This window comes from Sorex araneus, chromosome 3 (assembly GCF_027595985.1).
Source record: "Sorex araneus isolate mSorAra2 chromosome 3, mSorAra2.pri, whole genome shotgun sequence".
Classification (NCBI taxonomy): domain Eukaryota; kingdom Metazoa; phylum Chordata; class Mammalia; order Eulipotyphla; family Soricidae; genus Sorex; species Sorex araneus.
The window spans coordinates 152,653,741-152,668,458 of record NC_073304.1 but is presented as its reverse complement, the minus strand read 5'-3'; the positions used below and the strand labels follow the sequence as shown (position 1 = coordinate 152,668,458).

The following is a 14,718-nucleotide window of genomic DNA, read 5'->3' as shown; positions in this document are numbered from 1 at the left end:
GCCAGGAAGAGCCTCCAGGAGTTGCCAGGTGTGGCCCCAAATACATTTTTAACCGTACAGCTTTGTCACATACAGTGCTTAAGGACTTTTTTGTGTGTGTGTGTGTTGAGGTGGGTGGGTGTAGGGTTGTGTGTTGGAGTGGGGGGGTGGGGGGACAGGAGAGCCGGGGTGTGTGTGTGTGTGTGTGTGTGTGTGTGTGTGTGTGTGTGTTGAGGTGGGGGGGTAGGGTTGTGTGTTGGAGTGTGTGGGGGGGGTGTTGGGGGGGTGGAGGGGGGGCAGGAGGGCGGGTGCACCCAGAGGCTCTCCATTTGGCTCTGTGCTCAGGGATCATGACTGCTCAGAGATCACTCCTGGCAGTGCTGGAGAACCATAAACGGTGCCTGAGATTAATCCTGGATTGACCACATGTGCCGGAGTCCAGCTCCGGCATGAAGACCACCGACTCAGAGATGATGCATTGACCAGCAGCTATCGAGGCTGAAGGCCCCGTTTATTCTCAAGCAAGCAGTTTTATATTATTTACATACCTTGGCCCAGGCACGTAGCCAAGTCAAAGGATGCTCTCATGAGTTAGACATATTTTGTGTTTGTCTCAAGATGTTCTCATTGAAAATACCAAGTCAAATTATTCCCAAGGTTACTTAGAGCACGAGAAGTATGTACGTGCAGGATGTGTCCTGCTTATCTTGCTGGTAGGTTTTGCCTTCAAGGCCCCTCTTTCAAGAGTCCCTCTGCACAGGACTCTCCCAAGCCCCCAGTGCAGGTCATACAAAGTTCATTGTCCCACGCTGGTCTCTAGTCTCTAGTCTATGTGCTCCAAGCAATCCCACTACACACATGCAAAGCAGACGCTTACCCGTGTACTTGCTTTCTGCTTTTGATTTTTTGTTTGTTTCTTTGGCTTTGACTTTGGTTTTTGGGCCACACCCAGCGGCGCTCAACACCTATTCTGGCCTTCCCAGAGATCACTCCTGGTGGGGCGTGGGGGATCTCATGCAGAACCAGCCAGGGATTGAACCCAGGTTACCACCTGTACTCTCTTTGGACCAGGACTTAAATGATTTTTAAAAGCAGTACTAGTAATGGTTTGATCAAGCTATTGAAAGAAAAAACTATAAAGCCAGGAAGCTATTTGGAAATGAAAAGAGATTTGGGAGGCCAGGGATATAACTGTGGATGCATGCTTACAAGTAGGGGGCCTTAGGTTTGAACCTCAGCACCAGAAAAAAAAGGTTTTTCACTGAGAGGATAATGAAACAGTATTACAGTGACATTGGTAACAATAAAAAACCCACATGCCACTGAGTGCTGGTGCGAGCAGCCCCCCCAGTCCTGCCCTATGTGGTCCTGAAGTCCCCTAAATAAATTCATTAAAGAAAATCTTAGAGGTCGGATCGATAGTACAGCAGGTAGGGCATTTGCCTTGCACAAGGCCGGCAGTCCCCAGCATCCCATATGGTCCCCAGGAGTAAGCACCGCCAGGAGTAATTCCTGAGCACAGAGCCAGGAGTAACCCTTGAGCATTGCTGAGTGTGATCCAAAAAGCAAAGAAATAAAAATAAAAAATAAAGAAAATCTTACAAGAATGGGATGACCTTAAAAGTTCTCCAGATCTCAGTCTTATTAACAAATGTAGATTAAAGTTGAAATTTTGAGGAAATATTCGCTAAATGACATGGAATATTTTTTTCACTTTATCATTACAGAGAAGCATTTTTAGTGTGTGATTTAAAACTACAAATTCCAGGGAAATTTTATGACCACAGAAATGATAGAAAGTTTCCAAAATATTATTGAATTGATGGGATATTCCATTATCTCTTTGTCAAATATTTTTCTAAAAGTTTTCTATAGGAGCAGTTTGGTGAACTACCTCTGTTCTCCAGTTATTTTTCAGTGCTTGTGAGAAAATGTTGTCTCTCAGTAGGTTCAATTGTGTCAGGGTCAAGCCAGCTAAATCGTGATGGGGATGGGGACTGTGATTCTATAAGGGCTGTGCTCTTGCTGGTCTCGTTTTGTGATTATTTGTGGTGTATGTTTGTGTAGTTATTGTTACTTTTTACAACCAAGAGTGATAGCTAGAGGAATTGTTTCCCCAAAGCTAACTCCAGTCTGGCACAACAGAGAAGAGTTCTTTATTCAGAGAACTCTGCACATGGCCTCTGCAAGCTTCCTGGGAATAGCCGCACACAGGCTCGGGCATAGTGTCTGTGTGCGCTTGGGGAATCAGTTCCACACAGCTACCATTAAGAAATACTGGCTTTGGGCTGGAACAATAATATGGCGGGTAGGGCGTTTGCCTTGCGTGAGGCCAACCCGGGTTCGATTCCCAGCATCCCACATGGTCCCCCAAGCACCGCCAGGAGTAATTCCTGAGTGCAGAGCCAGGAGTAACCCCTGTGCATTGCCAGGTGTGACCCAAATAGCCAAAAAAAAAAAAAAACATACTGGCCTAAAATGTTATTTTAAAAATGATTTCTGCTTCCTTTCTTCACTTGTCTTGTCTTGTTGAACGGTGAGTGACTCTGACGCGGAAATCTCCCCTTCCTGTTGCCCATTATTGTTCCGTGTTGGACTTGTTCTTTGACTGTACTGGAAACGTTTTAGGTGATTTTCTTTATTTCTGATGATAAATAGCCCCAGTGTTTTCTATGATATCTAGCCATTGTTTGTTTGGCCTGGTTTGCCGTGTTTAAAATCTGTCTCTCTGGTTCCCACTGAAATGAGAGAGAAGATCCCATTAGCCTAACTGGTGTTGTTTTGTTTCTCACTGAGGAAGGGAGTTTCTCTTTAAACCCCTCTAATCTTTGTTTCTCCAGGCCTGTCATCTCTGCTGCAGAGTGTGACTGGGAACCCTGTTCCGGCCAGTGAAGCCGCACCCCAGAGCACATTGGCTTCCCCTGCCAGCACCACCATCTCCAACATCAAAGGAAGAAACCTGCCGTCCAGCACCCAGGCCTTCATGCCCAAAAGCTTCAGCTATTCTCCCAACTCTTCCACTTCTGAAGTCTCTTCCACGTCAGCCAGCAAGGCTTCCATTGGGCCGGGCCCGGGGCTCCTGGGCACCCCCTTCAAGCTCCCGTCCAACTCCCTGGGCTTCACGGGGCCCCATTCCACGCCCAGTGCTGCAGCGCCCCCAGCCCCAGCGGGCTCTGTGTGCCAATCTTCAGACATCCCAAAGCCAAAGCTAGAGTCGGAGTCCACGTCCCCGAGCCTGGAAATGAAGATCCACAACTTCCTCAAAGGGAACCCGGGCTTCAGTGGCCTGAACTTGAACATCCCCATCCTAAGCAGTTTGGGGTCCAGCACCCCCGCAGAGAACAACCCCGCAGACTTCCCACGCGGCCCCGCCAGCACTGCCGTGGACAACATCGATGGGACTCCTGTGCGGGACGAGCGGAGCGGGACCCCAACACAGGATGAGATGATGGACAAGCCCACGTCCAGCAGCGTGGACACCATGTCCCTGCTTTCCAAACTCATCAGCCCCGGCTCCTCCACGCCCAGCAGCACGCGCTCGCCGCCCCCCGGCCGAGAGGAGAGTTTCCCCCGAGAGCGTCCCAACCCTGCAGCCCCCTTCCGCACCTTCGGCCTGGGCGGCGAGTCTCCCTACAAGCCGCCTTCAGACGGGCTAGAGAGACCTGCCCCGCTGATGGACTCCTCACAGGAGAAGTTCTTTCCAGACACTTCTTTCCAGGAAGACGAGGATTACCGAGACTTTGAGTACTCAGGACCTCCACCCTCAGCCATGATGAACCTTGAGAAGAAACCGGCCAAGTCCATCCTGAAGTCCAGCAAGCTTCCGGAGGCAGCCGACTACCAGCCCATCCTGTCCAGTTACAGCCACAGGGCACAGGAATTCGGGGTGAAGACGGCCTTCCCCCCAGCCGTGCGGGCCCTCCTCGACTCCAGCGACAGCTGTGACCTTCTGACCTCTCCGCCTGGGCTCTTTGGCGCCTTCAGCCTCCAGGGGACTGAAACGGGGACCGAGCGGTCACCGTCCCCGAGTAAGAATGATTCGTTTTTCGCCCCAGACTCCAACCATAGTAGCTTGTCACAGCCCTCCGCTGGGCACCTGAGCCTGCCCCAGAAGCAGTACCCCGACTCTCCGCACCCCAGCCCCCACCGTTCCCTTTTCTCTCCACAGAACGCCTCGGGCGTGGAGAAGGTCTTGGCCACAACCATTTCCACCACGTCCGCCATTGAGTTTAAAAACATGCTCAAAAACGCCTCCCGCAAGCCCTCGGAGGAGAAGCATTTCGGCCAGACCCCAGGCAAGGGCTGCGCAGCAGATGGGGCCCTGGGGGGCCTGGCGCAGCCCGAGCCGCCGGCGCCCGAGGAGCACTACCGCATCGAGACACGCGTGTCGTCGTCATGCCTGGACCTGCCCGACAGCACAGAGGAGAAGGGGGCCCCCATCGAGACCCTGGGCTACCACAACGCCGCGGCCCGGAGGATGTCGGGGGAGCCCATCCAGACCGTGGAGTCCATCCGCGTGCCCGGCAAGGGCAGCAGGGGGCACGGGCGCGAGGCGGCTCGCGGGGGCTGGTTTGACCTCGGCTCCTCAGGGAGCGCCTTTGACAATGGCCCCTCAAGTGCCTCTGAGTTGGCGTCTCTCGGGGGTGGGGGTGCAGGAGGCCTGGCCGGATTCAAGCCCACACCCTACAAGGAGCGGGCACCCCCCTTCCAGGAGAGCGTGGGCAGCTTCCGCACCAACAGCTTCAACTCCACCTTCGAACGCCACCTGGCCCCGGCCCCCCTGGAGCCGTTCCAGAGGGAGTCTGTGGGCCCTGCGCCCACCGCGGCCGCCCCGCCCAAGGACCACGGGGGCATCTTCTCCCGGGAGGCGCCCGCTCACATGCCCTCGGTGGACCTGGCGAACCCCTTCACCAAGGAGGCTGCCCTGGGGCACGCCGCCGCTCCCCCACCTCCCGGAGACCACAGCGGGGTCCCCTTCCCTACCCCGCCTCCCCCTCCCCCACCCGGGGACCATGGTGCAGCGGGGGGCAGTGGGGTCCCCTTTGCCACACCGCCGCCCCCTCCGCCCCCTGTCGACCACTCTGGGGTCGTCTCCTTCCCGGCCCCACCTCTGGCGGAGCACAGTGTGGCGGGGACGGTGGCGGCGCTCTTCCCCAAGGACCATAGTGCCCTCCTGCAGGGGGCCCTAGCTGAGCATTTTGGGGTGCTTGCTGGCCCCAGGGACCACGGGGCCCCCACCCAGCGGGACCTCAACGGCCCTGGACTGGGCCGCGTGCGTGAGGCCCTGAGCCTGCCCGCCCACTCCCTGGAGCACTTGGGTGCGGGCACTACCAGCAGCAGTGCCCCCTTGGGCCCCGCCCACAGAGACACCCTAAGCCGCAGCGGCATGATCTTGCGGAACCCCCGGCCTGACTTCCGGCCCCGGGAGCCTTTCGTCAGCAGAGACCCGTTCCACAGTCTAAAGAGACCCCGACCCCCCTTTGCCAGGGGCCCGCCGTTCTTTGCACCAAAACGCCCGTTCTTCCCTCCCAGGTACTGACAGAAATGAAGGGAAAGGCATTTTGAACAGTCTAGAGAGCATTGCAAGTAGGAGTTCGGTTTCTTGTTGCTTTTGTTTTCCCGTCTTTATTTTTTGTTAATGACATAAGGACCTCCCTCCTAACGCAAACGTCATCGAGCTTACATTTCACTCTCGTCCGGGACTCCCCCCCTCCTGCCGCACTTACCTACCATACTGAAGTGGTTTCTGTGTTTAAAATGGGGGTGTTGGGGGAGCCAGCAAAGAGACACAACCAAAGCCTCTTTGCGCAGCCAGGGTCTGGGGCAGGAGGAGAATGACATCTTTTATCCATCTGTGGAAGAGTGACATTTGAAATAAAACGTCCACCAGTGCAGAAAATAATGCGTTCGATGTTGGGGTGTTCTTTGGGGCTTGGCTCAAGCAGTAAATGGATGGGCACCGCCTGTCCATTTTCTCTGCCAGCAGCGGGTCCCTTCCCTGCATGTCTGCCGGGACAGGAGGTATGGCCAGGGAAAAATGCGGGAGACTTGGGTCTGTTTTGCGTTGTTTTGTTTCACTTTAAAGTCCTGTCAAAATCGAGTCCTTTCTCCTCAGCTTTTTTTTTTTTCAACCACCCACTTCTAAAGTACCATCCAGCGGTAAGACTCTGGGAGATGAAGTCTCGGTCTGTGCTGGTGTGGAAGTTCCTCTGTGGTGAACTGAGGGTTCTGGAAGTGGCAGCAGCAGTAGTTAGAGGGAGGGACCGATTGTGGCTGACCCACCAGCCTGGCCCTCGCATACGAGATGGCTTCTTCCTGTGTGAGTGTCTCTCTGTTTCCCTTAGACTTTGGTGAAAATCATTGGAACTGATGATTGTCACAAAGGTGCACTGAAATTCCCTCCCTGGATTCCATCTCCCTGGGAGATGTTTGAGCTGGCCCTCCCCAGTGAGCCAGGAACAGTCTCAGCCCAGCGGGGAGCCCGTGGCCCTCTTTCATCTTTCTTCTCCCGCTCCACGCCCTATATTTACCTGTATTCCTGATCTTTCAAGGATGAGGATGAGGTTCAGCAGCTCTGAATGTTCTCCATGTGCAGATGTACCTTGGTGATAAGTAGGGGTTAATTACATCCAACTGGGGACAGACTGGAGGTGACTACAAATCCATCCACCTTTCTCATTGTCCACTCCCAGCAGGAAATGATGGTTCTGCCTGTAGTCATTTTACTCAAGAAAAGTGCTTTTCTTCTCCCACAGTACTGGGAAGGAAACCACTGCACTTTGTTTATATCTGTACCTAGGGACACAGAAGAGCAAACGTTTTACTACTTTCTGTTTGATAGTGAACCCCAAGCCGCATCCTGTTAATAACATCTGATGAATAAACAGTACATGCTGCATTTACTGGGGTGTCCTAGCAAGTTTGATTTTTTCTCGTTAGATTACTACTCTAGGAAGTTCAGGCTGGTTCTAGGTTCCTCCAGTGGGAAACTACAGTTGGAGGTGGGGGCGAGGTAGTAACAAGATGACTTCTGTCTCAGAATAAACTCGGATTTTCAGAAAAAGAGCACCCAGAACCAGGTGTGCACTCAGTAGCTGAGGGCTTCTGTGTGTTTATTCTATGTTATTTCTGCGGCTTTCCGTGTGTTCCGTGGTAGAATGCTGCACTTGTTCATGGATTCATCTCCCTAATGCGTTTCTGATCTTAAGCCAGATGTTGCTACTTTGAGTTTGTCGAGCCTTACAATTCTCTCCATGAAAATGTGTGTTGCCACGACCTTATATATAACGAGGTAGGATATATGGTGTAACAAAAGAGATGATCAAGCAATGCTGAGTCCGAAGACATTTGTTCAGGGGAGAGTGGGAGGGAGGGCGGTGAGAATTCTATTCTACTGAAAATTGATAGATTTTTGCCCCCCAGAAATCAAGTGGGATATTTTCTACTCTAGAATAAAAGAATGTGAATTCTTTCTGCTGCTTTTGTTTAAGCTGAAAGTAGTGTTTACTTGAAAAAGCTCTCTGACCATTTGAATTTGTCAGAAAATGTGGGGATACGAGGAAAGTGGCTTCCTGAGTGTCGGACAGGGTAATTATCCTCAAAAGCATGAAAGGAAGAACTTGTGTAGTTTAAAAGATGGATGAGCTTTAATGAGTTGGATGGGGGTTGGGGGGTGGGTTTTGGGGTTTTTTTGTTTGTTTTTGTTTTTTTTGGCGTGTGGAAGATTTTATTTTTTAAGCCACAGAGTCCTTAGTGTGTTTGTTCAGAGTGGAAGTGAGGATTTGTGTGTGACTCTCAGCTATTAACTTCTAGGATACCTGTCTGCAGTAAGTCAGATGACAATGTACATATGTGATATAGTACAACAAAAAAAGAATTCTGGTCTTCATAACATGAAACAAAGGGGGTTTTATTCTTTCCGTGTCTGTGATTTAAAACTCACTCAATGACTTTTGTATTTCAACCTGAGTTTAAAACAATAAACAAGCTATTTTTTAAAGAAAGCATCACACAATGTGTCTTAGCAAGGACATGATTCACGAGTGCAGGCTGTGAGAAGTGGGTGCTCGGGATGCCAGTGCTCACTGTGACATCAAAGACTGGAGGAGTGGTAGGCGTGCATGCCCTGGCACTCTCCCCAGTGACATAGTATCAGAACCAACCTTGAGTTTCTGCCGCACAGAAATATGAATTCTCTCTCCTTCTGCCTCCCCCCCCTTCCCCAAAGTTGTCAGTTAACAGAATCTGGTTCTGTTCTAGGAAGGTTAAAATGGGCTGCTGGCTGGACTTTGATTCCTGGTCCCAGGATACTGTATATGATCTTCATGGTACAGCAGACCTGTCTAGCTGATGCCAATCTGTACTGCTTCCTCATTGCAGAGAAACTCATTCCTGGAGTTATTGGTTCATGCCGAATTAAGCTTCAGCTGATACTATTTTGAAGCTGCTGTACAATACTTCTCCAGCCCGGCTTTTTTCTCTCTCTCTCTCTCTCTCTCTTTCCCTCCTTTTTAAGCCCCCCTATTTTTTCACATGAGTGGGGTAACTGTTAAGATAAAAATTAGATCTGTCTGGTTAATATATTCTCATGTGTTCAGTATGCAAAGTAAGTCCTGGCTCCAGGGGGGATGAACAGTGAAATCCTTTTGAAATGTGTATTAATATCATTTAATAAAATAACAAGTTCTAAAGATTTGATATTTTTCTTTGAGATGTGGGGCTTGGACCAAGGGCCTCTGATATTTCTGGTGAGTGCGAATAGGAGACACCACTTCGCAGAGCTGATGTACTCGGAGCAAGCCTGGATTTGGAAACCCTCCGTGTTGTCCGCCTAAAATCCTCTGTGACTCCAGGACTGAAGGCAAAACCAGCTCCAGAGATCAGAAAGGAAAGCCTGGCTTGCTCTCTCTGAAGATCTGATTATACTGGGGTTTGATCAAAGTCGGGGGAAGGCCTTCTGCGCCTGCACGTCTCTGAGGCACATGGAGGGTCCCACAGGCCACCCGTCTTGTCCTCAAGGGAGTCTACTTGCATTTTCCCCTCCAGTTATTCCCCTCACTTTTTTCCCTTTTAAATCTTTGTCCCTAGTATTGCTTTCTGTTTTCCAGTTCAATAAAGTCTGGTTGCCTTTGTTGTGCGGTTCCCTTTTCCACTTTCCCATTGATCTTGTCCAGCCGGCTCCTGATTCCTGCACTCGCACTAAAGGCAGCCGAACCTCTTTGATGCTTTGTCTAACATAGATCTGAAAGGACTGCCAGCGGGTAATGTTCTGATGTTCCTGGAGCGGATTGTACCAGGTGCGTTTATAATCTTATGGCTCCCAAGAGTGCTTCCATTGCAAGCAAAGGACTGTTGAAAATAAGAGTTGAACTGGGGTGGTCGCGCTGCCAGGGATCTCTTGGCGCAGTTCTCTACCCATATCTGCCTTCTCGCTGGACATTGGTGATTTTTCAGACACTGCCTAACCTGGTCTCCTGCCTCATTCCTGTGAGATTTAATAAAAGGAATGTGGACTGTAGAGGGACAAGAGACAGTCACTGCATGTTGGCCACGCCTAGGTCACTGGCCAAGTAGAATGCTCTAAATAGCCTTGAGTACGTGAAGAGTACGTGGAGACACACACGTGTCACCAGACACCTGAACACGCCCAGTGGGAGTGAGTTCTCTGCTGACTGGGATCTGACCATCTCTCAGTGCTTCTTGGTTTCCCCACCCAGGTCTTGCCTTGGCTTCTCACTGCCTCCACAGAAAGCATCAGCTTCCAGCCTCCTCATCAGCCTTCCTGTGTGTAGACTCCCCAGCGTGTGATTTCAGCTAATCTTTTATATGAGTTACCCCCTCAGGGATGCAGAAACAATAGCTCAATGCCTGATTAGGTTTTGGGGTGTTGGGGTGTTGGTCATACTTGTCTATGAGTAACAGGGCAGGTTCAGTCAGCTGCTCTTCACAATGACTGAGTAATAATTCAGGACTGTACAGACAAACCTCAGAGTAGACAAGCCTGGGAGAGGGAGACCCACCTTGAAGTACTCAAGTTAACAGCCTCTTTTCCCTGCCCCCATCCAAAGAGAGTGAAAAGAGAAAAAACCTTAGTTAAAAATTTGAGGTGAGGGGGCTGGAGCGATAGCACAGCAGGTAGGGCGTTTGCCTTGCACACGGCCAACCCAGGTTCGAATCCCAGCATCCCATATGGTCCCCTGAGCACCGCCAGGAGTAATTCCTGAGTGCAGAGCCAGGAGTAACCCCGGTGCATCGCCGGGTGTGATTCAAAAAAGAAAAAAAAAAAGCCAACATTGCCACAATAAAAATAAAACTTTTAAAAAAAAAATTGAGGGGCTGGAGTGATAGCATAGTGGGTAGGGCGTTTGCCTTGCACGCGGCCAACCCAGGTTCGAATCCCAGCATCCCATATGGTCCCCTGAGCACCGCCAGGAGTAATTCCTGAGTGCAGAGCCAGGAGTAACCCCTGTGCATCGCCAGGTGTGACCCAAAAAAACCAAAAAAAATTTTTTTTGAGGTGACCGGTGTCAGAAAGTAGATTTATGAAGAAATGAGTATTGTAGACATCATGTATTTTCTTCCATTCTTTTGTTCTTAAGGCAAGAGCCCAACATTGAGATGTGGGTGGAAGGGGCCCAGATGGTGAACAGCCTGCAGCCTTTGAGTCAGGAGGGTGCGGGCTAAGCCGTTCCAGCCCGGCTCTGTTGGGTTCATAGCAAGTTAAGTGTTAGAGCACTTCACTTCCTTATTTCCACTGCAGTCTTTTCAAAAATTTTCTTAGTCCTGGGGTCAGGGAGAAGGCATGAGTGGTAGCTCTGCTGCCCCGAGTGTGACACTCACCTACCCGCCCTAGCTCAGGTTCCTGCTCTTTGCCTCTGCCCCAGTGCTGCTGGGTGGCCCTGATTTCAAACACAATTACTTGCATTCTTCCTGGAAGAGAGAACTCGAAGCGGCCTACATTCTTAGGTCTTCCCATTGGAGTGAACAGAAAATCAGCTGCCTTGTGCAGTCATTCCTGCGCCCTTGAGAACAATGAGAACCCCATAGTACCTGGGCAGCCAGTGATGCAGGGGCAATCGAGGTTAGCAAAGGTTTTGTTTAGAAGCTTGACTACTGGGTCCTGTGCCCCACTGTGAACACCCTCCATGCATGGCACCCAGTAGTTTGCAAGAACATGGCTCTTCAGCATCAGCCTCAACTGCCGTCCCTTCGCCTCTTCCTTGTCTGAGATAGCCCTGCATCTGACCCTAACCTGACCACACCAGGTTCTCAGAGCTGGGTGGAGAGCCTACTTTGACAGCTCACGACTTGGAATCCTTCCTGAAGGGGAGCGTACTTCAAGATTTAGGTGAGCCTAAGGCTTTGTTTTCACAGTAAAGTTGATTTAGCCTGTGCATTTGCTAGGAAGTGTTCCTACATCTAACAGCAAATTTGCTGGGCTTTCTCCCATTGTGGCCTCTAGGAGCAAAATTAGAGCTTGGCCTCATCCTAGATCTTGAGGGCATAATTTTTTCCTTCTTGGGTCACACCCAGCGATGCACAGGGGTTACTCCTGGCTCTGCACTCAGGAATTACTCCTGGCAGTACTTGGGGGACCATATGGGATGCTGGGAATCGAACCTGGGTCAGCTGCGTGCAAGGCAAACGCCCTACCCGCTGTACTATTGCTCCAGCCCCTTGAGGGCATTTTTTGTTTTTAAAAAAGACATATAGGGGCTGGAGTGATAGCACAGCGGGTAGGGCGTTTGCCTTGCACGCGGCCAACCCGGGTTCGAATCCCAGCATCCCATATGGTCCCCTGAGCACCGCCAGGGGTGGTTCCTGAGTGCAGAGCCAGGAGTAACCCCTGTGCATCGCCAGGTGTGACCCAAAAAGCAAAAAAAAAAAAAAAACATAAAAAAGACATATATTGGATCACTCCGTTCTATAATGGTCCACTTCCCAGGTTTTCTCATTGAAATGCATAATTTTTTGGGGGGGTTCACACCTGGCGATGTACAGGGGTTACTCCTGACTCTGTACTCAGGAATTACTCCTGGCAGTGCTCAGGGGACCACATGGGATGATGAGAATCGAACCCGGGTCGGCTGTGTGCAAGGCAAATGCCCTACCCGCTGTGCTATTGCTCCAGCCCCGAGATGCATCATTTCTTTTATCTTATGAGACTCTACATTCATGTATGTTTTTTTTTTCTTTTGGGTCATACCGGCTATGCTCGGGCTATTCCTGGCTCCACACTACTCCTGGTGGTGCTCCAGGGACCAATGGGATGCCAGGGATTGAACCCTGGTCAGCCGCATGGAAGGCAAATGTCCTACCTGCTGTACTATTTATCACTCTGATCCCAAATACTTCTTAAATTTAAAAAAAGGGGGGTGGTGGATGCAGCTGACCCAGGTATAATCCCCGGCATTTCATTTAGTCCCCGGAGCACTTCAGGAGTGATTCCTGAGGGCGGAGTGACATAAGTCCAGGGTTACAATGTTTGGTGCTTGAGGGAACCATGCAGTGCCTGGGACCATACCTAAGGGCCTACATGCAAAATCTGTCGCTTTGCCCATAAAGCTACTTGCCAGCAGAAGGAGTGTCTTTCTCATTTATTGTTTTTCTCTTTAATATTTTTATGTGGGGGAGGATGCCACATATCAAACCCAGGACCTTTTATATACAAGGCACAAGCCACATTCCAGCCCACGGGATTCTTACATGTAGCTTGAGATTAAAAAACAAACATTCTCGGGGCTGGAGCGATAGCACAGCGGGTAGGGCATTTGCCTTGCACGCGGCCGACCCAGGTTCGATTCCCAGCATCCCATATGGTCCCCTTAGCACCGCCAGGAGTAATTCCTGAGTGCAGATCCAGGAGTAACACCTGTGCATTGCTGGGTGTGACCCAAAAAGCAAAAAATAATAATAAAAGAAACATTCTCGTGGGCCAGAGAGAGTACAGCAGGTAGGACGTTTGCCTGAACACCACCACCCGTAGTTACCCCAGCACCATGTGTGGTCCTCACAGCTAGCCAGGAGTGATCTCTGAGTTAAGAACCAGGAGTAAGCCCTGAGCACTGGGGGTGTGGCTCCAAACAAAAACTATTCAGATAATCATCTGGAAATAGACCCTGAGCACTTGCATATGGCTAAAAAGTATTTTCTCAAAGCTTTACTTAGTTTAGGGTATCCTGATAATGAAGTAAAACAGAATTTCCTAAAATTTTATTTTTGGTTTTTGGGCCATACCCAGCAGTGCTGGGGTTTAGTCCAGGCTCTGCATTCCAAGATCACGCCTGGCAGGGCTCCTGAGAATCATATGGGGTTCGAGGATTGAACCAGGTCACCATGTACAAGGCAAGCGCCCTACCTGCTGTGCTGTCACTCTGGCCCTAACGCTTGTTTTTTAACTTAAGCCAAGGTAGAGAATACTAGGTGAGACACCTTTTTTCTTGACTTACTGTTCCTGTTCTTTCCGCCCTGTAGTTAAGGCCTCTTGCTGTAAAGACACTGAGGGTGTCTGGGAGAGAAGAAAATGCCTGGATGATACAGCCTGAGCCGTCGGCCGCCCCTGGCACGCACAGCACAGCACACTTTGAGTTTGACTTCACTCATCTTCAACTGAGCGTAAGAAAGCACACCTTGCTAGGGTTGTTGTTGAACTTAACTGAGGTGGTGCCGGCACACTCAGCACACAGGCTGTTGGTGGTAGTCTGTGGAAAAGAAGAGCGAGAGAGATTTTCCGAAGCAGGCAAATGAAGCATGAGATGTGGTCACCACAGGTCAGCACTGTGGCCCGGTGATGGCCACCAGCGCTGATGTCAGCACATGTCTAAGGGTGAGTCCTGCAGCTGCTCTGCCTACGCAGGGCCTGCCAGCCTGGGAGAAGAGCACCAGGTGGAGCGATGAAAGAACTCGTGGAGTCAGTACAGTGATTAGTACATTCCTAATCCCCTGAGCACCTGCCATTTTCTGCCTATAACACTCCTTTATCCTTTCTGGTGCAGGCTGCAGCCTGCTTCACATTTTCTGAATGCTATTTTATTTTATTTTTTTCATTTTTTCAGTCACACCCAGCTATGCTCAGGAGTTGCTCCTGGCTCTGCACTCAGGAATTACTCCTCAGGAGCCTGGGGGATCATATGGGATACTGGGGATCCTAGCCCTGGTCGTGGGGCTCAAGGCAATTGCCTTATCCCCTTTTGATAACAGTGTTGCAAACCACGGTGCAAAGGGGGGGCGGAGAGAGAGAAGAAAAGTGTACCCTGTTGCGTTTTGTGCCTAAGAGTGTTTTGCCTTGTATGCAGCTGACGGATTTGATCCCCAATCCCATCTGGTCCATGTGCACTACAGGAGTAATTACTGAGTGTAGAGCCAGGAGTAACTCCTGTGCATCACCGACTGTGACCCCAAAAGCCAAAAATCAAAAAGAAAAAGGAAAAGTGTCTGCTTTAGAGGCAGTAAACTGGGGACACTGGTGGCACTAGATGTGCACTACTGAAGGGACCTGTGTTGGAACATTGTATGACTGAAATCCAATCATGAACAACTTTGTAACTGTTTCCCACTGTCATTCCATATATTTTTTTTTAAATGGAAAGAAAAAAAAGTTCACTCTCTGGGGCTGGAGTGATAGCACAGCGGGTAGGGCGTTTGCCTTGCACACAGCTGACCCGAGTTCGATTTCCAGCATCCCATATGGTCCCCCGAGCACCACCTGGGGTGATTCCTGAGTGTAGAGCGAGGAGTGAC

General features: G+C 50.5%; 1 protein-coding gene across 4 annotated transcripts in view; it reads left to right on the top strand.

The window, feature by feature from the left end:
- RPRD2 (regulation of nuclear pre-mRNA domain containing 2) overlaps positions 1 to 9,126 on the top strand; it is an 82,472-nt gene extending 73,346 nt beyond the window's left edge. For all 4 annotated transcript variants that reach the window (XM_012934904.2, XM_004618067.2, XM_055132557.1 and 1 more), the window contains one exon: positions 2,820 to 9,126. In XM_012934904.2, coding sequence (XP_012790358.2) covers positions 2,820 to 5,518 — 2,699 coding nt within the window. In that variant the 3' untranslated portion in view covers positions 5,519 to 9,126. The remainder of the gene's footprint in view (positions 1 to 2,819) is intronic.
- The last annotated feature ends 5,592 nt before the right edge of the window (positions 9,127 to 14,718 follow it).